The following is a 15,732-nucleotide window of genomic DNA, read 5'->3' on the forward strand; positions in this document are numbered from 1 at the left end:
GATTTCGTGAAAGTGGAAAGCTGATACCAACAGAAAATAACATTATAAACCGGAATAAAAAAAACATGTTTATATGCAGAAGAGATTTGCAGATGTTACCACTGTCCTTTGCAGTGCTTGTGGTGGCAACAATGAGCTTTCAATTGCTGAGATCCTGATATTGATTCATGTTTTAGCCAACCGTGTTCTCAAGTGTGGCAAGTTGGTCAAACTCAGTCCAGTTATGAATTACTTCATAAAAAACATGTTTTTGGTTTGTCACTTAATTTAATATATTTCCCACTCTGCAGACTAAGCAAAACATGTTGAGGCTTTATTGCCATACAGCAACTACCTCGGTAGCCTGCGTGCCCCGCGTGTAGACAAGATGAAACAAAAAGCGCTTTCAGCAGTAGTTCTGTGACATTAACTTGAGGGCATTGACCGACAGTGGCCATTGCGGAGCTGACCATGGGAGTTTCCCAATGCCAAGTGCTTCATCTTATGGCAACACAATACAAGCAGCAGCACAAGCAGAGCATAATTAGAGCAGGAAAGATTAAACACAATTTAAAGGACTTTTATGGAAAAACAGTATTTACAAAAGCCACACCACTTTAATGCACAAAAAAACAACCCACATCGGTTATTTAACCAGGCGACTTTAAATCAAAAATTAAAATGTAAATGTAAGGACTTTCAACTGGAATCTTGCAAATAAATTAATATCTCATTTGGGGACAGGCTCAGCCCATCCCTCCACGGCGTATTAATCGGGAATACTTTGTCTCGATTTTTCAATCACGTTTGTGTTCTCATTTTTTCAGCTTCGTATTTCGTGTTCAGCCTAAATGTAACAGCACATCACTTGCATATTATTTGCATAAATTGTAAATATATTCTCTCGTACGCACAATTCGACGCATGTATCGCGAGTGTAAAAGACAATTACACACCTTGTGGTAGTTCCCTGTAAAGATTGGCCCATTCATGGTTGTGGAGTTTCCACTGCTGGCTATGAGTCATCAGCAGATATGAGCACCATCCTTGTTTCAGTAAGGAGACACTTTAATGTGTCATTTTAGTAAAAAAAATCATAAAAATGTGAAAATAAATACTTCCTCGTATGGCTGAAGTTCATGTAGAGCCACAAGTACAATTTTACATTGAGGTGGTGGAGCCAGATAATTGCATCAGGAATAGTGGAGTGTTTAGCTGTGATGAGGCCTCCTTTGTATTTGTGAAACAAAACTGACCCGACACTTATAAAAAAAAGATGACAATAGATGATGATAAATGGGTTATCACCTGATTAAATAAAGGTGATAAATAAATCATATTTTGGAAATGTACAAAATGTACATATTCTTTGGGTCTTTCGGTAAAGCCACTTAGATAGAAAATGAATAATAACAAATAAAAATATCACGACGTTTCGATCGCAACACAAGCAATCGTCATCAGCTGAAAAAATATAGCGGGAGAGCTGCTGAGGCAGGATGTTATAAAGGTTTGAGATGGGTGTAGCCCAAGGGTCATAAGCGAAGTGGGAGGGGCTTGAGATGAAATTTGCATGTCAATGTAAGATGGGTGAGCTGGGCTCAGAGGTCGCAACCGTGTACCCGATACCCGTACCCTACCCATACCCGGCTACCCGTACCCGGCCATTTGCGACCCTGGTGCGGCCGGGTACGGGTACGGGTAAGGAATCAAAACCCGTTTGCGACCTCTGGCTGGGCTACCTCCACGACGACGAAGCTGTGGAGGTGGCCATTGCATTGTGAGAGAATACTTGTTCCGAAAGGCCCCGGGGGAAGGCCGCCTGTTATTTGAGGTATGGCCTGAAGTGGCTCCCGAGGAGGCTTGGGATGACCCAATTGCCGAGGGGTACACCCTCGGCCTGGCCACAGGGCTGACTCAACACGGTGGTGGGGGACGACATAAATGAGTATGGTTTGATATTCTTAGGTTTTTTTCGGTAAAGTCACGTAGGTAACAAATTATTAAAATTAAAAGTAAAAGTAAAATAAAAATCAGTGAAATAAAAATAAAATAAAAATCAGTGATTTTTATTTTATATTTATTAATTTTAATCATTTTTTACCTACGTGACTTTACCGAAAAAACCTAAGAATATGAATCCTTGCAGTCACGAAAGCTTCAAATCTAGTATGGGTTGAGCCAGAGAGGGGGACCGTGGAACCCCATGAAGGTGACGGCCGAAATGGACGAAGGGGAGGCCTGCAAGGGGGTGGTGGGAGCGAAGAGGGCTGTGCACCGACAAGTGTGCAGGAACACTTCATCAACTGGGCTCACAAAGGAGCAGAGGGACCTGTCCTGGTTGGCGGTGCGGGATAGATTGGGGACGAGGAGCTTCATGTTTTCCCGCCAATTGGCACGCTCCCCCAAATGCCCGAGGGGCTGCGGCACAGATGAGGTCGCGGTGCACGTCATGGTGAAGTGGCCCTTCGCACAGGAGGTGTGGAGACGGAGCGGTCCGCTGTTGTCCCGGTTTTACCCGGCGCAGGTGTCAATGCGGGACATTATGTGGAGGGTCTTAAGGGGCATGGGGGGGGGGGACGACAGAGATCGGGCGTGGGCCATAATAGGTGCGACGAAGGCGGCCTTGTGGGGGGCGCGAAGAAAGGAGCTGAATGGGTCTCCTGTGACGCCTTTGGGGGGGTGTTACTGGCCGAGGAGGCTGCTGGACAGGGTGATGGGAGTGGACCGGGTTGCGCTGGGATACAAGGCTGCGGGTATGAAGTGGAAGTGGCCCCTACCCGGGGTGGGGTAGGGAGGGGTCGGGGGTATGGGGAAGGGACGGGGGGGGGGGACATGCGCGATCTTGCCGGCCTGCTGAGTGGTGCGGGCGAGGGATGTCCGTGTTCGGTCGAGGGAAGGCGATGTGGTGAAATGGTGATGGGGACGGTGGTTGTGGGGGTGCGGGGCGGTGGGCGTTGCGGTGGCAGGGTTTTTGCATTGTATATGGGGGGGGGGGGGTGCCCGCGGATGTGACAGAGATCGGAATGGGCCCGTCGTGGTGCCCAGGATGGAGTGCTGTTTCTTGTGTTTTCTTGGGTTCTCTTTGTATGCGCTGAGAAATTAATAAAACCCTTTAAATTGAAATTGAGAGAATACTTGTGTTGCGATCGAAACGTCGTGATTTTGTATTTATAATTTTTCTATCTACGTGGCTTTACCGAAATACCCAAAGAATATGAATTCCTGCAGTCACGAAAGCTTTAAGTCAAAATGTACATACTTTATATTACATAACTAATGACATAGAACTGCCTAAATCCACACATTCCCATATACCCAAATGGGTAACACTATAGCAGAGCTACGACCTTCAATCCAACTCTAACCCTATCAGCCTGCGTGACTCAATGGTCACAGCGTGTGATGCCTGGTCAAAATGTCTTAAATTCAAAGTCTCGCCTGGGTTTGACGAGGCTCATGATCATCCCTCTCGGGTAAATAACATGAATACTGGCCTGGCTGTGCAGAGCCATGCCTTACAAGGCCTAATTGGGACTAAACAGGTCCTACCTTGAAGTCAAGCGTGGTTGTCCTACAGTGATACTTGTCTCTGTCATGGAAATATATCATTTCTAACCCAGGCGGCTTGTGATTGTCAACCGAGATGAGTGCAACTCCATGTTCAATTGAGTAAGCAAACACACTGACCTCCGCTAACACTCAATCTTAACCTCCAGTCTCATTAGGAATCTTTCTCAGGCCCACTTAGACCTGGTCTTGCCTGTTAAGGCCTAACTGGCAGAGGTGGGACAAAGTCATTGTTATGCAAGTCCAAGTCGAGTCGCAAGTCATCAAATTCATGACTCGAGTCTGACTCGAGTCCAAGTCACATGACTCGAGTCCACATCTCAGAGGTGGGACAAAGTCATTGTTATGCAAGTCCAAGTCGAGTCGCAAGTCATCAAATTCATGACTCGAGTCTGACTCGAGTCCAAGTCACATGACTCGAGTCCACACCTCTGCTAACTGGGCCCGATCAGGATTTTGCTGGACCCGTTAAACTCCAGTTCGGCCTTATAAAGCCTGGCACCTTCCTGCATGATCCTCGACCTAAACGGATCTGATAGGGGTTTCGTTAGGCACTTCTTGTTCCCAAAGAGGCCTAATAATATCTGGCCAAACCAGTTCAGATCTAGCCCGTATTTGGTCATGATATCGTGGGACCAGTTCAGGCCTAATCATGCCAGGCAATTCCTGGTGATGCCTCTCCAGGTCTAATATGGCTCAGTCAGGGTCCAGTTGGGTCCGCTAAGGTCTGCCTCAAGCCTGCTCGGCCCCTGCGCGAGTTTAGATCGCGGCAAGGCCGGCCTCCGTGCGGCTCGTCACGAGCCTTCCGAGCGTCTGCCACGTGCCGCTGGTCGGGTCGAACATCTCCGTGCTGTCGAGCGTCACGGGGGGCGCCGTCCCCCACAAGGAGCCCTCTGCGCCTGGCAACGCCATGGAGGAGAAGAGCCCACCCCCCGGGGGGGCTATGCGGCCCCCCGTCACGTACAGGCGGCCCCCGACGGCCACCGCGGCGCAACCGGCACGGGCGCAGGGCATGGGCGGGGCTTCCTGCCAACATTCCTGGTGGCCACATGGAGGAGGGAGAGGCAGCAACAAGGAAGGGGAAGAGAGGGGAAGGCAGAGGAGGAATCGGATTATTGGTTGATCCAACAAGGCTAACTGCTGAAATGAACTCATCACGGTCTGGCTTATAGCTCTTGTTGTAATGCATTCAGCTCATTGTTCATGGGCTCTGCTTTTCATCTCATCACCATCTGGTTTTCTCCATTGTTACAGTCAACACATCCTTCAAGGATTTCTCTTAATAATAAAGAACTCTTGATAGAGCGACCTTTGCGCCGGAGGCATCTCAGAAAGCTTTACACGCCAAAGCGACTTACAAAACCTCTCATCTCAAACACTTGAAAGGGCACCCCCAGTGGCAGCTGCCCCTGTGCAGCACTAGGTGACTCAGTGCCTAGCCTGTGAGCGGGCATTAGTCTGCAAGTAGGGGGAGATGACTGCTATGGGTAATCTATTTAGAGTAATTTGTGGGCAAATTTTGACTATTATGCTGACACACAATGGACTGCTCTTGCAAATTACGTCAGGGGATCTCATGGTTAGTACACCCACAGTAATAACCAGAGTGCCCAAAGTAATAACCAGGGTGGCCTGCCAGATTCCAACCATAAACCTCTGCAACAAGCGGAGATCCCGCTACCAATGGGTCATGTTCTGCGACTTTCTATTGCACCTCAGTGACGTTGCTGCATTGACATTGTATGGGACAGACATCGCAGTGACATCAATAAATAGTTGTTATAATGCTGTGATTGAGACTGAGATTGAAGTATTGTTTCTCTTGGGAAAGGTTTTAAACTTATAGGGGAATTCCCATGACACACAGCCTAGGTGTGCAGTTACTAGAGAAGAGCCACTGTGTCTCTTGGTTTGTCTTCTCTTTTATATATATACCAACAAAAAATTGTGAACCAAATATTCAAATTATCAGTCACTCAGGAACCTCTTCATCGTTTTTCACACTAAGCCATGGAGCCAGCCATTACAACTATGAAAACTATAAACATTTTATTATTTCACCACGTAAGGCCCACTGAGTTATATCGCTCTTTTCAGAAGCAAACCGGCCACAGATGATAGCTCAACGAAGTGGCTTATCATGTGAAAATGTATACCAGTCAAATACTCTAAACGCATGTTTCTAAATGTGGAGGGGAAAAACCGGAGGACCCGGGGAAATATCCATGCGACCACGGGGAGACTTGCCTCATCGGGCGAGTACACCTCCACGGAGTCGAGGGCGCCCAGCGCGTCGTCCCAGCCTCCGAGCGCGTAGATGCGACCGCCCAGTGCGCACAGCGCCACGTGGGAGCGCGCGCGCTGCAGCGCAGGCAGCCACGTCCAGCGCTGCCTCCGCGGATCGAACGACGCCGTTGACGAGAGCTCCGAGCTGCCCACGCCCAGCCCACCCGCCACGTAGATCAGGCCTGGCAAGCGCGCCGGCAGCGGAAGTGGAGAGAGAAGCAGAAGAAAGCGGATACAACGAGGAGAGGAGACGTTAAAGGGAGAAGGCAGACATGCAGAGAAGGGAGATATGGGGTTGAATAAAGAGAGGCAAGGAGATAAGGGAGATATAGGAAGCAGGGAGATATGGGGATTAAGGAGGGATACATGCGGAGAAGAGAAACAGTGAAAAGGGAGACGCAATGTGAAACCAGACAAGAAGGGAGACATTGGGGAAAATAGGAGATATTTTAAAGGTGACACAGGGAAAACGATGGAGACACAGAGGATAAAGGAGTTATGGGGACGAGGGAGACATCGGCAGGAGGGAGACATCGGGAGAAGGGAGACAGGGAAGGGAAGCATATGTTGAAGCGATATGAGAAACAGGGAGTTGGGAGGCATACAGATACACCGACACATTCAGAGACATGGAGACACAGTGACTTGGTTGTATATTTTATGAGCAAATGCAAATTGTATTCCTCCGCTAAGCAGAAAAACGTAAAGAATAAATTGTATTGGGGTAACAGGCGCATTAGATACAGGACACAGAGGCATTGACTGGGGGGTGGGGGGCAGTGGTGCTGCCTGCAGAGAAAATGGAACGAACCGTCCATGTGGCAGCAGCCAAAGCTGTGACGAGGAGGTTCCATGCTGTCCAGAGCCACCCAGCGATTCTCGGCCGCATCATAACGCTCCACCGATGAGCCTATGTCGGCACCCACCCAGCCTCCTACAGCAGCAGCACAGGCCAGGCAGTCAAACCCACTGGGGAACCCAGCCTCCTAGAAAATGAGACTCAATCAAGACTCGGATCCATAGATTGTCTTAAGAGAGACTGCGATCATAAAACCCAGTCTCAATCGAGACTTTTATTCCAAACATGATCTAAATTCATCCTTTCCTATTCCGGTAACTTACACATACATCTTTCGATTTAAAGCTTTCGTGACTGCAGGGACTCATATTCTTGTTTCTTTCGGTAAAGTCACGTAGAAGGGAAATAATAGTGTTTTATTTATTTTAATATTTCCCTTCTACGTGACTTTACCGAAAAATCCACGGATATTACATGTACATCATCAGTTCCGATGACGTACACATACAGAAAAGGCCATATCGGGAGAACGTGTGGCACAGATTGGCACAAGCTATCACAGGGTGCGGGTCGTGTCGCTACAGTTCTCTGTGGCGAGTACAATGTCTATAAAAACAGCGGCGTCATGCCTCTAAATACAATTTATGCTAACCGCTTGCGGACCCAGAACCCACCCTGCAACTTGCTGTCGTCTCGGAATGGGACGTCTGCAAGTTGCAAGGGTTAAGTGGCGACTCTTACAAAGACTCCGACCCAGAATCCCAATCTCAATCAATACTCAAATCCTGAAACCCATTCTCGATGGCTCTCCATGAAGACAAAAACCGCATACCATGTTTCCTGGAGCCAACAACACTCAATCAAGATTCTGATCCTGAAGCTCAGTGTCAATCAAAACTGTTCCGCCAAAACCCAGAGTGTTGCAACTCTACAGTAAGTGCTTACCCATGACGTAAATGGCTCCATTGCAGACACAGGCTCCAAAGCTGCATCGAGGGGAGAGCATGGATGCTACGGGAGCCCACTGCCGACACACCGGGTCGAACCTCTCCACAAATGCGAAGATCATTGATTCGCTCTCTCCTGAAACAAGATCATCACACAAGACAATTCAGGTGCCCTTGCCAGTCCCAAAATTCAGGCTCATGGATCAGATTACAAGACTAAACTGATGCGATCCCCAAATAACCAAGACACTGATTTTGAGAACAGGTGTCAAATACACTGATCCTAAAACCCAGATTTAATAAAGACTCTGAATCTTGAATGCAGTCCCCATAGAGACTCTGATGCAAAAAAAAGTCTCAATTAAGACTCTAATCTTAAAACCCATCCTCAATCAATACTTTGATCCTGAAACCCAGTCTCAATCAACACTCTTATCATGGCATCGAATCTCAATCAAGATTCTGATCCTAAATCCCAGTCCCCTGGAGCCGATTTTGTAAACTAACCTCCAATCGCGTAAATGAATCCATCGAGCGTGACCACACAGTGACCACTCCGGGCCTGGTGGAGAGATGGTTCCAATGTCCAGTAGAGTGAGATGGTGTCCATACGCTCCACACAGCTCAGAGCGCGGCTGTCTCCCCATCGACCCCCCTGCTGCCTTGTGTATCCTCCTAGGGGCGGCAGGGGGAGGTGGGGAACAGAGGGGGATAAGGAGCTATGACCATGCCCCATGAGCTCCGTTGTACAGTACCCATTAATGCTTTTTATTTCATATATTATTATAGACATAGGTTAACCAGACAGGACTTACAAATGTGGCTTCCAGGTTTCAATATAAAACCTGGTCAATGTAAAAAAAAACTCTGTACCTGAAACCAGTTGGGTGTCAAATCAATGATTTTGATCCTCATACCCAGTCTCTCTGAGTCTCAGACTCTGATGCTGAAACTCAGGTTCCTGGAACCGGGTCTCAATCAACAGACTCTGATCCTGAAACCCAATGTCAATCAAAGCTCGAGTCGTGAATCCTGGTCTCCCGAATCCCGAGTCTCACCGATGACGTAGAGGTATTTGCGAGCTTTTCTCCGCGGCTTGGCTCGACGAGAAAAGTCAGAGGTGGAGACGGCGGTTGGTCGGGAGGACTTGCTCAGTCGAGGGACCTGGTACTCATCCAGCAAAACCTGCAGGGCCACTCGAACGCTGAGATCTTCAATGGCTGAGACACAAGCACATGAGAAAGTGCCGATTGTTTGCGGGACGACGGAACACAGCTCTCATCTTGCGTTGTTTTGTTTTTCTGAATTGGGCTGCATGGGACCCATGATTATTTTGTGCAGAAATCTTGGCTAAATTAATACTGCTAGAGAACCATGCTTCACAAGCTCATAGGCTAATAGACCTGAATATAATTATATTTTAACATTGTGAAATACAGCCTTGTCTATACCATTGGAACCTCATTTGCCAGTAAAAAAAATATGATAATTGTTTTTTTACCCTTCTATCTGGCAACAAAACTGACGCCTTTTGGCGTCATCTGGTCCAACCCATATGAGACTAGGCTCTAAGGAAAGCTGTCTCGGGTGTGGACCAATCAACTTCAAGGACAGTGCATATATTATCAGAGTTATGTTTTTTGTTTGTATTATGGCTGCAGGTATTGTGGTCTATGCAAACATGACTCCTTGTAAAAAAAGGTGTCAGTTTTGTTGCCAGATAGAAGGGTAAAAAAACAATTATCAGCCTTGTCCATACTTTAAAATCTTATTTTGTATATGTGTACCTAGTAGGATGCACGTATTATTTCACTCATGAGACATGAATTAATCATGGGCATGAGAAAATAACATTTATCATTTATGCCAATTATACACTTACATTTAAGCTAATAGAACTGTACAAAAACATTATTTTAAGGAATGATAGAAATGGGATGGTCAGAATGAGAAAAATACAATAAGATATTGAATCGAACTACGACCAGAATTGTAACAGTTACACTCGAGAATACAATTTTTCTTTATAAACAATATAAATGTGACATCTCATTTCGCCACACATAAACAGTGGCCATATGGATTGAAAGCTTTCGTGACTGCAGGGATTCATCTTCTTGGTTCTTTCAGTAAAGTCACGTAGAAGGGAAATAATAAAATATGTTACATTTTTATTATTTCCCTTCTACGTGACTTTACCGAAAGAACCAAGAAGTAGTGGCCATATGTATTACATATAAAGAGAAACAGTCATCGGCAAAGAAAAACAGGAATGTCTTGAGCTTGAACTTGAACAGGAGGTTGTCAGCACCAATGGCTGGGGGAAGGGGGTTCATGAAATTACCATGGGGTGGATTAATCCTTGCATATCGAGTATCTAGGCTACGTGCCGTTTTCAATTTCTGCTCGTCAGAAAATAAGCATTGCAAGTCTAATGACACCACAGCCGCAACTAACGTCCACCTCCCAACACCATCGCTGCCACCACCACCCCCTCACCGTCGATGGTGGAGGTGACGGTGGTGGGCGGGATCAGTGGGAGCCGCACGGCTTTGATGATGTGGAGGAGGTGGAGGCGGCGCGAGGCCGGAGCGTGCAGCAACCAGCGCATCGCCGCTGTCAGCACCTGCTCCTCACGCTCCACGCGCAGCTCCTCGCTGCCCAGGGCATTCAGCACCAGGGCTGGGGGGAGCGACAAGAACTCCACCTCCTGCTGGCAGCAGCAGAGACACTCATTACTCCTGACGTATGTATGAACTCTTTTCGCACCATACGTAGCCAACCGTGCTAATTGGAGGTGTGACAATGACTGATTGAGTGGCGACAACAACTCATTGCTACATGGCCATTATGAACCTTGTGAGAAACCGGACAGCAGGCCCAGGAACCTGACCTCAGACACGGGAACGAAGTTGTCATAGAAGAACTGGCAGGCATGGGCCTCCAGGTCGGGACAGGAGATGGCGGTGGCGAACATCATCACCCCCAGGCAGTTCTCAGCCGATATGTGCTCCCGCAGGAAGTCACTGCAGATCCTAACGACGCCGGCCAAGCTAAGCATGTCGGCAGCAATGGCGACGTCCTGGACGTTTGATTCGGACAACTTGAGAGAGCCTGGGGGATGGATAGGGACAGAGACAGGTTGTTTCAAAAAGATGGAGAGACAGAACGAAATACAGACACATTCATTGATATACAAAACGAGACAGATATAAACAATAGACAAAAGTATACAGACACAACCAAACACAAGGAAACATCCATGGGTATGTGTTGCTATGACTCATAACGAATTCGTCGTGAATTGCAATCACAGTATAATTGTAATTTCAGCAAAGCTGCTGTCATTTCCATTATAATTTAGCCTACGGCTGATCGGCTGCCAGTTAAAATCACAATCACGAGATGACTCACCCCATCACTATCAGGATTATCATCTCTCCGACTAAATGAGTAGCACTAAACATGTGGGAAGTCAATAGGGGTTGTTCCATCGAAATTTGCCTCCATTGCGGTAATGTGGATTCCAACTCTAGCTCGAGGCTTGAATTCAAATCATCTCTCCCTGGGGTCGCACTCATCTCAATCGACAGCCTCATATCGGCAATATAAATTGCATACTCCCATGGCGGCGAACAATTTTTCCATGGAAAAACCACAGATGACTTCCCACAAATTGTTGCCACTCATTTTATCAACCTTGAAGGGATGATAATGGTGCTCGTGATGATGCTGCTACTAATGACGAAGCTAATGGTGATAAGGAAAATACAAATTTACATGTATTTGTAAGGCGCCTTCCACTAATATCTCAAGGCACCTTGATGATGATCATGAACGATGATGGTGTTACAAGATAGTGTTACAAGACTATGAAAAAGGGTCATTTCCCAAAATGTCTCCCAGTATAGATATTTTTTTTATTTCAAGGTCACACTCTTATGAACGAATGTGTTCATTGTTTTTGTAAATTGTGCTTATGCACCACTGCAAACACTGTATCATCAAATAATTTGTTTAGTTTACAAGGCAATAACGTTATTTCAAGCTTCACCCTTGTTAGTGATCATCACCCACTCACCTGTGTACACGTAGTTCAGCAAAATCTCAAAGGTCTCCGCATCAATGCCTCCTATTTGAACCAAAGGCTCAGACTCGACCACCTTGCTTGCCTTGTCGGAGTCACCATCTACTTTCGCGTGACTCCCACTGTCAACACCACCACCGTCGTCACCACCACCGTCGTCACCACCACCGTCGTCACCACCACCGTCGTCACCACCACCGTCGTCACAACCGCCGTCGACAGCGCCATCGGCGGGGACCCCACCAGTAGTTGCTGTGGCAACGGACAACGGTCCGGCGAACATAGCTTGAAAGTAGGGGCTCGCCGCCGCCAAAACAGCCGAATGGGCGCAAAACTGCGCTCCGCCCACAGAAAGGCGGGCGTCGCACAGCGTGGCGTCCTTGCGGAGGGCGTTGAGTGACCGCAGCAGGCGCACCGCGTGCGTCTCGTCCTGATAGCAGCGCTGATCGGTGGTGGCCCCTCCTGGGTGAAGGGTTGAGGAAGGAGTCGCTTCCGAGTCGGGAGTAGAATCCGGCGTGGAACCAGGGACGACGTCCGGGTCGAAGGTCGAGCGCGAATAGTTGGGAGTGGCCATTTTTTGGGTGGCGGTTTTGTTGGGTTTTTTGTCGATTTAATTTTAGTTTTGAAGTAAATTTGTTGCATGTATTCTCATAATAGCATTTTTAATACAATAAAATTAATTTAATCAGGTTTTTCAACTTGACTTTTTTCATAAAATGCTCTTCAGTACTTTGATCATATTAAAATATGATGTTATTACTTCCGAGAAACCTGAAATACAAACACAAAAACACTTGTTTAACAGTTTATACTTCATGAATTTGTTTCTTGACTTAAAGCTTTCGCGACTGCAGGAATGTATATTCTTGGCTCTTTCGGTAAAGTCACGTAGATAGGTTCAAAGACGTGACTTTACCGAAAGACCCAAGAATATGAATTTGTTTCTCTCGAGGAATAGATAAGTTATGTCAAACATTGACCCTGCAATCTCTTAGACCCTAAGTTTAGGTTCTGGAGTTGGGTGTCTGTCTCAATGTATTACAATGGCCGTTAGGTCCATAATGGCCATGTCAGGTTTAAGAATGGTACACTATCAGCAAACATCTGAGAGCCTGCGTAAAATCCATGGGTCTGGGTGTCTCAAAGATTTATAATGGCCAATTTGGGGACACAATTACCCCTTGTCGAATGGCACATTCGGGCCAAATCAGCACAAAACCCTCACAGTATGGGTGGGTTTCCACTGGCTATTTGGTGTGCCGAGCTGGAACCAAAACGTGATACAATGGCCTCACGAGGCATCTGAACCTGGCCCAGGGCAACAGAGCGGGTGGAGCCAATGCATTGTGTATAATGTAGCCATCAACACGCGCCCCTTCGACTCCTTCGTTGCATGTGATGGCGCCACCAGCAGGGCTCAGCTTCTGCAATGGAAAACAACCTGGCGGCGCCGCCCCGGGCTGGCTCGGCGTGGCCCCAGCGCGGCTCGATTGTGCAGTGGGAAAAAGAGGTGCAGTACAAGCCAACAGTCGCAGAAGGTTGTGGATTAAAGCCACCGGGGTTTGTGTCTCTGTCTCACGATGGTTGGATGGCCTTGCGCCAGCAATCACTGATGTCCTGGGTTTAAGCCCTGGAACTAGGTGTATTTCTCAATGCGTTGAGAATGGCCATGTAAGCATTACAATCACAATGAGCCAGCAACCTCTGGGGGTGGGCGGTGGGGATTTGGGGTGGTGGGGGGCTGGTGGGGGTGGTGGGGGGCTGGTGGGGGGGGGTGGGGGGCTGGTGGGGGGGGGGGGTGGGGGGCTGGTGGGGGTGGTGGGGGCTGGTGGGGGCTGGTGGGGAGCCGGTGGGGAGCCGGTGGGGGGGGGGGTCGGTGGGGAGCCGGTGAGGGGCTGGTGGGGGCCCCGTGGGGGGGGTGGGGGGCCCGTGGGGGGGGGGGGGGAGATCTTTGTCTTAACGCCGTCAAGACCGTCACAGCGCAGTTAACCAGCACGTCCCTTCATGTACACGGAGACGATCCCCCACCCACCCACCCGAACACACTGAGCTCAGCGCGTTGAGAAGTTGCCGTGACAGAGTGTTGCAGAGACAACCAACAAGCAGGCCGAGGGAGTGGAGGGAGTGCACGGGCCCGCGCTGGGGACCCAACCCGGACCTCGCCAGCGGTCGCCGCCCCGTCCGCAGGATTAAACAGCCAGGCTGGAAGTAGTTGACCGCCGTGTAACAAGCACCGCAATAAAGTGTGGGGGTTTTGTTTGTTGTTACGTTGAAAGCAATGGCAACGTCGTACGCCGGCTCGGCCCCAAGCGGCGGTTGTGGAATGAGGGGAACCTGTCACCATTTTTCCCGCAGGGAGATTAATGCAAGCGTGGAGGCTTCGTCAAGGCCTACTCAATGCCCGACTCGCTGTAAAATAATCGCTGTTTGTAAGTAACTTCACTTGCAGTGCAATTAAAGTTTTTTTTCAATACTTTCCCATCGTTATCAGAACTTAAGAGGTGGCTATGCAAAAAAAATGTGTAATCGCCAATGTACAATATCCCCGCCCTCACCTTGATCGATGTTGTTACTCGGCATCACAGGCGGGCCGCTCTGAGGTGGACGGGGGGTGGGGAGCTCCTCTCGAGGGGCGCCCCCAGCGGCAGCAGCAGCGCGGTGCAGCTGAACTCCGATTGAATATCGCCTGACGAAGCTGGTTTGCGATCGCACGCGAAACGTCGTACTCGAATTGTAAATGTGGGTGGGGTTAACTCTCCAATCCACCGTTTGTGTTAATTATATTAGCCATATTCTTAGGTTTTTTTTTGTAAAGTCACGTAGGTAAAACATTAAAATTAATAAAAGTAAAATAAAATAAAAATCACGTTTCGGAGGCAACACAAGCGTCCGTCTGTGTGTTGCCACCGAAACGTCGTGATTTTTATTTTATTTTACTTTTATTAATTTTAATGTTTTACCTACGTGACTTTACCGAAAATACCTAAGAATATGAATCATTGCAGTCACGAAAGCTTCAAATCTAGAATATATTAGCCATCACCACCGCCTTTCATAATACAGGTGTTTTTGGGTTAGATCGTGTAAATATATCAATGTGGTTAAACCCGCCACGACCCGACACAGCCAATTAGTGAGGGTTGTCGCGTAAACAGAACATGCCAACTCATCACTAGTACAGCACACCGGTGTGTTGGAGAGCCAAGCAAGCCACAATATTTATAATCTGAGTATGATGTTTCACCTGTAATTACAACTAGCCGTTGTGGCTTGGCTCTCCAACACACCGGTGTGCTGTACTAGTGATAAATTGGCATGTTCTGTTCACGCGACAAACCTTACCGATTGACTGTGTCGATGGTGGCGGGGTTAAAGACACGCTTATATTTAGGCGATCTAACCAAAATTTGTTTTATGGATATTGGTCGCGAAAGCCTACGTGTTAAACTAACTGCAGTTTCTTGTGCAAAATAGGCAATTATGGCAGCAACGCCCTTATTTTGAAAGACTTGAAAATTGACAATATATGTTTCACTATTCTATTATTACATATGACAGCAATGTGATCAGCAGCTGAATTTTCCAATGTCGAGGTCTGCTAGCCACGACGAGAGGGCTTCAGGCACAAGTTAACATAGTTTTGATATTCCTTCTCTGAAGGAGCACATACTTCAGTGGTTAACTGCCGTTTATATCCGTAGTTTGGGTTGCATGACCACACTACTGTGGCTTGTCTTTATTTTTCCACTTATGAAGGATATTTTTACAACGGCCTGTTAGTGTTCTGATGCGCTTGATGGTTCCACCGGTGTCTTCAAGGAATGTCAAATCCAGGAGGTGCGATGGAAATTAGGTATGAAACGATGCGTGGATTCGTCACGAAAAAAAAATATGACACACAAGGTACACGAATGAGAGGGTGATAATTTATTTAAATGTAAGCACATTACGTGGTAAATGTTAATTTTACTTTTAGGTTAATGGGGCCACAAAACTCTACAAATGGCACAGAAAAAAATAAAAACATGGATGGAAATTAGGTATGAAACGATGCGTGGATTCGT

General features: G+C 47.6%; 1 protein-coding gene across 1 annotated transcript; it reads right to left on the bottom strand.

Moving 5' to 3' along the window:
- Positions 1–2,085: 2,085 nt before the first annotated feature.
- IPP (intracisternal A particle-promoted polypeptide) lies at positions 2,086–14,405 on the bottom strand. The gene is made up of 10 exons (XM_078885245.1): positions 14,224–14,405; positions 11,663–12,439; positions 10,475–10,695; positions 10,081–10,291; positions 8,640–8,801; positions 8,089–8,256; positions 7,580–7,717; positions 6,647–6,769; positions 5,797–6,017; positions 2,086–4,587 (listed from the first exon to the last, which is right to left on the bottom strand). Exons 2-10 carry the CDS (start codon positions 12,240–12,242, stop codon positions 4,309–4,311), a joined length of 2,103 nt encoding a protein of 700 aa, XP_078741371.1. The 5' UTR covers positions 12,243–12,439; positions 14,224–14,405; the 3' UTR covers positions 2,086–4,308.
- Between the last annotated feature and the right edge of the window lie 1,327 nt (positions 14,406–15,732).

The sequence above is a fragment of the Lampetra fluviatilis genome, chromosome 3 (assembly GCF_964198595.1).
Source record: "Lampetra fluviatilis chromosome 3, kcLamFluv1.1, whole genome shotgun sequence".
NCBI lineage: Eukaryota > Metazoa > Chordata > Hyperoartia > Petromyzontiformes > Petromyzontidae > Lampetra > Lampetra fluviatilis.

Coding starts and splice junctions, on each gene's coding strand:
- IPP (XM_078885245.1), bottom strand. CDS start 12,242: ATGGCCACTCCCAACTATTCGCGCTCGACCTTCGACCCGGACGTCGTC. Junction 8,802..10,080: donor CGTCACCTCCACCATCGACG/GTGAGGGGGTGG, acceptor CTTGTGTCTCAG/CCATTGAAGATCTCAGCGTT. Junction 8,257..8,639: donor CAAATACCTCTACGTCATCG/GTGAGACTCGGG, acceptor TGCCGCCCCTAG/GAGGATACACAAGGCAGCAG.